Source organism: Odontomachus brunneus, unplaced genomic scaffold (genome assembly GCF_010583005.1).
Source record: "Odontomachus brunneus isolate Ranch 3 - 2012 unplaced genomic scaffold, Obru_v1 Obru_scaffold_112, whole genome shotgun sequence".
NCBI lineage: Eukaryota > Metazoa > Arthropoda > Insecta > Hymenoptera > Formicidae > Odontomachus > Odontomachus brunneus.
In genome coordinates this window covers 825038-834142 of record NW_022639562.1, presented here as the reverse complement: position 1 = coordinate 834142, position 9105 = coordinate 825038, and the positions used below count along the sequence as shown (strand labels likewise).

The window sequence follows — 9105 nt, the reverse complement described above, 5'->3', positions numbered from 1 at the left end:
TTCCATTTAAAAAAATTAATGTGACCTTGACCTGACCTTCGCTACGCAACCCAAGGTCAAACTGATGTGATCAGTAAATACATCTTTTTAAACGCCACAACTTTTGTCTGAAACATTTTTTTGTAAAACTTATATTTTTCCTGATATTCGGGCGTCCCGGTACTTTCTGAACACCCTGTATATACAAGGCAGCAAAAGTAGTAGACCGTGTATATATACAAATGTATATATACAAGTGCAGCAAAAGTATTAGACCGGTAAAATATCTTGAAAAATATAAGTTTTACAGAAAATTGTTTTAGGTAAAAGTTATAAGGCTTAGGAAGATCTATTTACTGATTTTAACGGTTTGATCTTAGGTTGCGCCACCAAAGTCAAGTCGATGGTAACTTTGCTTTTTTAAATAGAAATATATATTTTTGATTTCGAAATTTTATTCTGCGTAAAGAAGTAAATAACTTTTGTTTGACAAAAATTTTTATACAATCTTTATTTTCTGATATATTTACGAAAACATCTAAAAAATTATTGGTTTCAATAACTTTCTACTCGAATTCTATTAGCTTTACCGAAAAATAGCACGAGATAAAAATTTTATATTTTCATCTCAAAGAGCTCTGAGATTTTTTCAGAATTTTTAATTAACTAAAATAAGTACTAAAAAGTTAATTAAAAAATTCTGAGGAAATTGTCATAGTTCTATGAGAAGAGAATAAACAATTTTTATCTCTTGCTATTTTTCGGTAAAGTTGATAAAATTTGAGTAAGAAATTATTGAAACCAATAATTTTGTAGATTTCTGTAAATATCTTAGAAAAAGAGGTCGCATAAAAATTTTTTTCAAATAAAATTTTTTTGTTTTTTTACGCGAAATAAATTCCGTAATAAAAAATATATATTTCTATTTAAAAAAGCAAAGTTGATTTTAACCTGACCTTGACGGCGCAACCCAATGTCAAACCAATGGTGCCTTATGTACTTTATTGAACCATATAACTTTTGTTTGAAACATTTTTCCGTATTTTCCATATTTTTCGAGATTTTTGCTTGGGGCATTTAAAATGAAACACCTTGTATACACAGGGTGTCTGAAATCACCATTCTCAAACTTCGCGAAAAGGCAGAATGGATTGAAGTAAATAAAAAAGTCTTATATCGTTTTGCGATATTCGCAAAATTTCTAAAAAATTAATTTTTGAAAATTAAGTGGAAAAGAGAGGAGCGCTCGAGCTATCGCGCAATTCACACTATCGGTCCACTCACGCTCCACTCACGCTCCGCTCACGGTCCGCTCATAGTCTTATCATATTGCTAGAATACTTACGTTATCGAGTCGCTCACGATCCAATCTTGGATGATTAGTATAGCTTTTACCTTCTTGTCGTGAAGTTCGTTTTAATTTTTTCCCAAAAAGATGGCGCTAATTTTTGATGAAGAATTAATCACAATTGCTGTGGTATAGGACGATGAAGATAGAGAAAGTGAAAAGTGTAAAACAAAAAACTAGGTAAGAAAAAAATCTATGTGAATTTATTCCAGTTTGATCGATAAAAAGACTGAAGGAGAATATTTCACATTATACTCCTATTTAGTAGATGAGGATAAATTTGTTAAATATTTTTGAATGATTGCAGGCACATTCGAAATAATATTGTCAAAAATTGAAAAATCGTTCAGAAACTTGTTCACACTATTAATACAGCTCCGGACAAGTTCGATCATGTTCCAGTAAAATATTCTTTCGAAGGAACGTTGCTGGAGCGAGATCGGAGCGAGACTGGACCGAAACTATAGTGTTACCCATAGTGTGGATGTAAACAATGAAAGAATATTTGATCGGACCATCAGTGGAGCGTGAGCGGACCATGAGCTGACCGTGAGCAGACCGATAGTATAAATCGGGACTTAGTTGGTTAAAAAACAGATGGAAACGCGCGGCAATGGGAAAGACAAGCGCCGTTGCTTGCGTCGTCGCTCTTACGTCTCGGCAGAGTGCGTCAAAGCTTGTATCAAAGGCGTTTGCTCGCTCATGATTACATTTAGATCACTTTATAAGACAAGCAAAAGCAGTTCACATTAAAACTAAACTGTAATAAAATTCTGCGATTAAAACAAGTAAAAAAAGAGAAAGCAATAGAAAACGAGAGAAAGCAATAGAAAACTTGTGACGCGAGTTTTAGCGTAGTGCAATGAGACGTAGGAGCGGCGATGCAAACATGGGCAAAAACCTGTCTTTCCCCTTGCCGCAAGTCGCCATTCGTTTTTATCAAACTGAATCGCGTTAAGTCTCGAGCGATTTTAGCGACTCGAGCGCTCCTCTCTTATTCATTCAATTCTTTAAAATTAATTTTTTCGAAAACTATTGCGAATATTGCAAAATAGTACGAGACTTTCTTACAACACTTTAATCCATTCTATGCTTTCGAAGTTTAAAAATGGTGATGTGGGATACCCTGTATGTAGGATGTTTGACAATATCTGTCCAAAGATAATATATTGTTAGAATAGGTCTGGGTAAGTAATAGAGGATCGGTATCTTTCTCGAAATAATCACTTAAAATTTAGAGAAAATTTATAGGAAATTTATTAACGAGGAAAAATTTGCACGCAACGCCAGCACATTAGCTAATCCAGTATGTGCAATGTAATAAAATGAAGGTTAAACGCTCGATCACGCAAGCATTGGTTCACTCTTCCTGAGCAACGAGAAGTATCGCCGAAATGTAAATGTTTACAGAAAACAATTCGAGCGGCGCGTGAGAAATTTTTTTCGGCGTGCCGCTCGCATATATCTTTCCGTCTCCCATGAATATCTACGCGTCAAATATGTGTATATATTGGTGGAGTTTAGTTTATCATATCTCATAATCAGAGTGATACTGAAGTTTGACGTTGCATCATCAAAATTGTGTGGATATAATTGACGCATATAAGTGAGGACCGCGTACATGCCGGATGTATGCCGCAGCTCATAGACTGCTACAACGTTTTTTCACACCAACGTTTTTTCCTTCTACTTGTACATACATAGAAATTCTGTCCATCTGTGTAACGACTCGTCGACATTTAGTCTTATTTTCATCGAAGGGACGACTGGAGATATAATTCGTATTAAAAATCATCAATTGGAAAAAATTAAAGTAATAAATAGTCGCAAGAATTCACAAGACAGACATCGATCGGGAGAATATAAGAAAAACGTGACAAAGAAAAAGATTCCTTTCAAAAATCGATATTCTGTGGAACAAGAGATAGCAGGAATCGCTGCAAAGAAATGGGAAACCGCTCGTTATATACTTGTGTTTGAAAAAGAGACTATATTATAGTATCTTTAATTTTTTCATTTACATATTTATTGTAATAATCCAGCACGTGAAGTGTAAAAAGTGTAATGGAGATGTTAAATTTAAAGTTGAAAGTGCTCGAGGGGACTGAGTTTCAAAATTATGATTGCGTATGCGGTATATGATCCGGTTTTTATTTTACTTTATCCGCTCATTAATACTGCCTATGAAATCCATAGATGCTATTGTTTGCACTATGGCTATAACATTGGTTTAAAAGGAGCTGAAAAACTTTGTGATATAATAGATTTGCTTCTTCCTGTGACACAAAAGTCGTACAATGTCAGTATATTTTTATTTGGTTTCCATGATGAAACCCAATAAAATGTTTTCAAAACATGACTGACAAATTTCCCACCACCATCCCCCTTTCCTGTCTCCTTCCCCCTATCCTCCTACACCAACCACTATATAAAGGAAGACCTCTCAAGAGCAACTCGGCATCGGGTCGTTCCTGTCTGATGAAGTGGACAGAAATGTTCGCGGAATGTCGGAATCAAATAAAAAATAATCTACGCGGCTCAAACCCGGAAACGAAATCTAATATGTTCCTTGATAAAAGTGTATTTACAAGAGTTATTGAGTAGGAAAAGGCTATGAAAAATTGTAGATTGGATAACAGAGTTAGAAGTTTCTGATGGCACGTGGAAGAAATGTAGTTTCACTTCATTACTTGGATCAACGATATTGATCGGTTGATTCATAAGAAAAGTCGACAATATTGTAGTGAAATATGTGACTTGTAAAATATATATTGTGAATATTGGAAATCGAGAATATACTCGGCTGAATATAAAAAGTGAAAAGCAGAATATGAGACTGACTGCTTATTGAATTCATGAAGAATACGCTGAAAAGATGGAGATGGATGTTTTAAAGGAAATGTTTTTATAATCTGAGGAGCGTTACAATTACATAGAAGATAGTGATTCAATTACATAGAAGATGGTGATTCGAAGATGTATAAAAGAGTGGTTGCCGCAAAATCGTATAAAGATACAATACAAATAAATAAAAAAGAATGCATTGGACACATAAAAACGGATGATAACACGATTTTGTCAATGCGTAAAAAAAAATAAAAGTATCAATGGAAGTAATAAGCTCACTGGAAAAATGATTGATAAATGAAGCATCTATTATGGATTAACAATGGCTTGTACATGTAATGAGCGAAATAAAGATTGAATAACGTGTTACTGTTGATATCGCGCTCATTACATGTACAACAAAGATTGAATGACGCGTTAGTGTTGTTCAGTGCACTTCCCGAACGCATCTTTGATTGGCACTACATAGCGCTCCTTATAATCCCAACGGCCCTGAGGCTTGGAGCTATGGACGTAAAAATATCTGGACGGAGCATATTGTCGCGAGGGTGAAACCCAAGAGGTGAGGAGAATGATTTCATATATTGTAATAGAGTTGATATACCAAGATGGTAATGGTCGCTAATTTGACACCGTGAGAATAGATGCGAAACTCCTGTACCAACATGGCCGCGACGATGTACCCCTTTTTCCCGTTAGGCTACACAGCCCCTCGTCTATAATCGCACTTTGTGCTCTGTCCAGATATTCTTACGTCCGTGCTTGGAGTCGACTGTCAGTTTCGAGGCTCGCCGCGTGGCAAAAAAAGATAGGAAGACGTAGCTTCCGATAATTGGCCGAAATGGGCAAACTTCCGAGCCCTACCTTATTGTAACGTTGTGTCGGAAGATATACATGACAAGTATCCTCCAGTATCTGACTTTTGATAATTGTGGCAGAAAGCGAAGTCAGAGAGCAAGTTGGTTGAGTATGAACACAATTATGAATCGGTTCCATTGGAAGTTCTAGAAGAAATCGTATATTTAGATCCCAGCACAGACATTTTTTGGAAGATTGTGTCGGAAGACACGCTCAGAACAATAATGAAAATCTCAATAATTTTATCTGGAAGATATCGTCAAATGAAGTGCATTCTAACTTAACTATAGTCGAAATTGCAGTCAACGTCGTCGCTAGCTTATTTAATGAATGATCTGTGATTTTATTAAAAATAATGCAGGCAATGCAAATCTCGATACACAGAGTTCAATATTCAACGGTGGATCGCTAAAGAAAACAATCGGTGATTGTCGGCGACAATCGGAGTTTTACCGAGTGCGTGGCGCAGTGTTCGACAAAGGACAAGCGAATGAGACGCAAAGAGTAAAAAAAAAAGATAATAAGAAGATTTCTATGTCAAAGGAAGAAATATTATATGGCTCAGATATCGACGTTACTGCGTAAGATAAAAAAATATTTTCATTCAACAATTTGTTTATAACATGAATTTGTTACTGTCACATAAAACTTTAAATACGTTTTCCTTGGAACAGTGTTTTGAAATTCCAGAAATCCAATAATCAAAAATATCTCAGAGACTAATGAATTAATTTGCATAAAATTTTGTACAGCTACGCTTAATACAGTAATATAGTGTTTGTCACAGGATTTTCTACATTTATTGCTTAATTTTTCTCTATAAATAAAAATCGATTTTTAAAACCGATTTTTAAATTAAAAATTTTTCGCTGTGAATCGCTGCTTTCAAAAAACCAATATTTTCAAAATTGGCTATGACAAATGATAGTTTTATTTATCTAGTTTAAATTTAGTGGAAATTTCTCTTTGTTTTAGATGAGAGGGGACGATAATGTGTATCGCAAACGCCGTTTTTTCGAACACCGTTCAAGAAGATAGTTCTACCAAGATCATAATTTTTATATTATTTATTGAAATTTTTGAAAGATATTTTTTAAAGACTACTCTATAAGATACGTTTTTCCATTTTCAATAAAACAATTTTACCTACAATAAAAATTCATTAATTTCGGTCAGTAGGTTTAGGCTTGTCGAAGGTGTGTAATCCCTTTAGTATTCAAAATCATTAGTTACTAAGATAAACGTCCCAGTGATCGAACATACGTGTCCCAATGATTGACATATTGGTTTTGTATTTTTCTTTGTTGAAATGCTTTTCAATATATAAAACAATATAATAAATGAAAAGAAATATTTAGTTACTTTGTGATTTTGTTTCATTTATTATAAGCATTTTAACAAACACAAGTATATTATTAGTAATTCAATTATCGGTACACGTTCAATCACTAGGACGTTTACCTTAGTAATAAAAATTCTGCGCAATAGTAATTTATCCTTAATCAACCAATAATACTTTCTTATATAAGGGCGATTAGATTATTTCAGAAATGAATTTGTTATCTTAAAGGGAAACTTTGGCTTCACGAACATCGCATTTGAAAGACGGCCTGAATCGTCTATTTTGTTTAGTACCGTACGAAGTAATCACACCCGATATATGGGATTATGTAATGCCACATTGGATGGAAGCGATAGTTAATGATGTTCCTGAACACGAACTTCACGAACTAAAAATGATACTATGGTAAGTGTACTATAAACTTGAAAAAGTATTTAAATTTCTGAATTTATAGTAGCTTTATAAATTTGTGTTATAGTAAGATTTTAGATCCGGATATGAGTCCTTTAGGATTTGACGCGAAAAAGATGTATAATTTTGTTGCAAAGCGTTTCATCAATACAAGCGCAAAAGTGCAAGAACAAGCCCTTAACTGGTTACAAACGCTTACTATGCTACAAATAATGATACCACTTAGCCAGTTATTTGCAATATTCAGCGATGGAGTTGCCGTTATGCAATCGATGAATTCTGCGGAATCAGAACTAAAGCCAAGCAAATCCACCAAAAACGGCGATGGCAACATTACATGTGTGTATAATTAACGTTATATAAATTATTATTCATCTATAATATACAAACAAATTTTGATTTAATTTAATTTTTTAATTCAATTGAATTCAATTAAAATTTTTTATTCAATTAAACGTATTTTCGAAACACTTATATACAGGTCCCGTCGTGGAAAATGAATCTGGCAAATCAACGCCACTTTCCGACGATATGGCACCAACGCCCAGGCATATGGAATTCATGACAAACGCAGAACTAAATTTATCCTGCTGCATTCTCATGCTTGACATATTATTAAAACAAGTAAGATAAAAAATTTTTTAAGTTTTGCAATTGGGATACAAAAATATATCATAATTTTTGTGTTTTTGGTTCTATCGTTTCTAGAGTTTTAAAAATAACTGTTAGAATTAAAGGGATTATTCAGGACTCTAAAGAAACTGAGTAACTTTTTAAAGGAATGTTTTAAGCTCAAAGGGCTTCTTCAGTTTAAAATTTTTAAATATTTATGATTAAAATCTTTTTCAATACAATATTTTGCGATTTCCAAACGTAAACAGAAATAAACTAATTTTATTTACGTTTTGTCATTATTCTTATTTTTAAATTAAAAATATATAAATTATTCTTATTTTTAAATTAAAAAGATATAAATTAAAAAGATATAAATTATTTAGATATATTTATAAAAATCTCTACAAAATTTATAAAGAATTTTAGAATTACTACAAATTTTTTCAGAATTCTAAAAAAAGTTTCAATTTTTGTTAACTAAAAATGTTATAAAATTGACTCTCTTTCTTAAAATAACATTTTCGCTGTTTTAAATGTTAAAGCTATTTCTAAAATAGATTAAGAACTCTACAACTTTTCAGGAGGCAAATAGAAATCTAATTATTTTGCTCAGATTTAAAAAATAAGAAGCTAACTTCACATAGATATCGATCTTTATATATACGATCATATGATAGAAAACAACAACATTGAACATTGAATAACAAGAACATTGAATTTAATTTAGATGGAACTTCAAGGTGTTGATAAACATACTGGAATCAATACATGGGTTTGTCAGGATGCTTGCCATTTAATGAAATCCATAGTTGCGTCTAACTGGAATAGTTGTCATACATGCAACATTTCGGATACTGAATGTACTTATTGTGAATCTAGAGTGATTTGGCATCAGCTGTGTCTGCAACTGATTACTTACATAGTACCGGAAAATCCAGCATATCCACCCGATGTTAGTTGACTTAATTAACATTTTAGTTTAATCCTTTAAGCACTGCTCTCACCGTTTGACCAGTAGTGATACACTAAGCACACATGAAGATAATATAAGCTTCGTTTTGAGCTTTGTTTATATTCTTTGAAAAATATCATATTGTAAAATACGTTAAAAGTCACTACGTGAATGTAAAAAAGTAGATGAATTTATTAATATTTATCATAAACCAAATTCGTATAAGTTCTTACAGTTATTTTAACAAATTAAAGAAGAGACCTGGTGTTTAAAGAATTAATCATTTCGAAAATATGATATGAATATTTATAAGGTAACAGTCCCAATTTTGTGGGTGTCTTTATTTGTGGAGTGTGAGAGTGTGTGAGTGGCGTGTGTGCGCGTGTGTGTATGTATGTGGGTAGAGTTCCAATTTCAAACTCCTTAATATATTTAAAAAATAACACATTATAATGAAAACATGGAAAATTTTTTTTACATTTTTAGTTTCTTACAATTATTTTGTAAAATTATATTTTCATATATATTGTAGATATTTTAAAAAAATTTATCACTTGTTTAGATTTACGAAACTTAGAAAAGGAAAACACAGTTAATTGCGCATTAATTTTGACAAAACTTTCTCTTAATAAAGTCTAAAGATAAAAATATTAGATGTTTGTCCGAGAGAGAGAAAGAGAGAGAGAGAGAGAGAGAGAGAGAGAGAGAGAGAGAGAGAGAGAGAGAGAGAGAGAGAGAGAGAGAGAGAGAGAG

General features: G+C 32.7%; 1 protein-coding gene across 11 annotated transcripts in view; it reads left to right on the top strand.

Moving 5' to 3' along the window:
* The window catches only part of LOC116849333 (protein unc-79 homolog), a 736358-nt gene that overhangs the window by 230124 nt on the left and 497129 nt on the right, over nt 1-9105 (top strand). For all 11 annotated transcript variants that reach the window (XM_032826384.1, XM_032826380.1, XM_032826379.1 and 8 more), the window contains 4 exons: nt 6603-6779; nt 6853-7124; nt 7267-7409; nt 8128-8352. In XM_032826384.1, coding sequence (XP_032682275.1) covers nt 6603-6779; nt 6853-7124; nt 7267-7409; nt 8128-8352 — 817 coding nt within the window. The remainder of the gene's footprint in view (nt 1-6602; nt 6780-6852; nt 7125-7266; nt 7410-8127; nt 8353-9105) is intronic.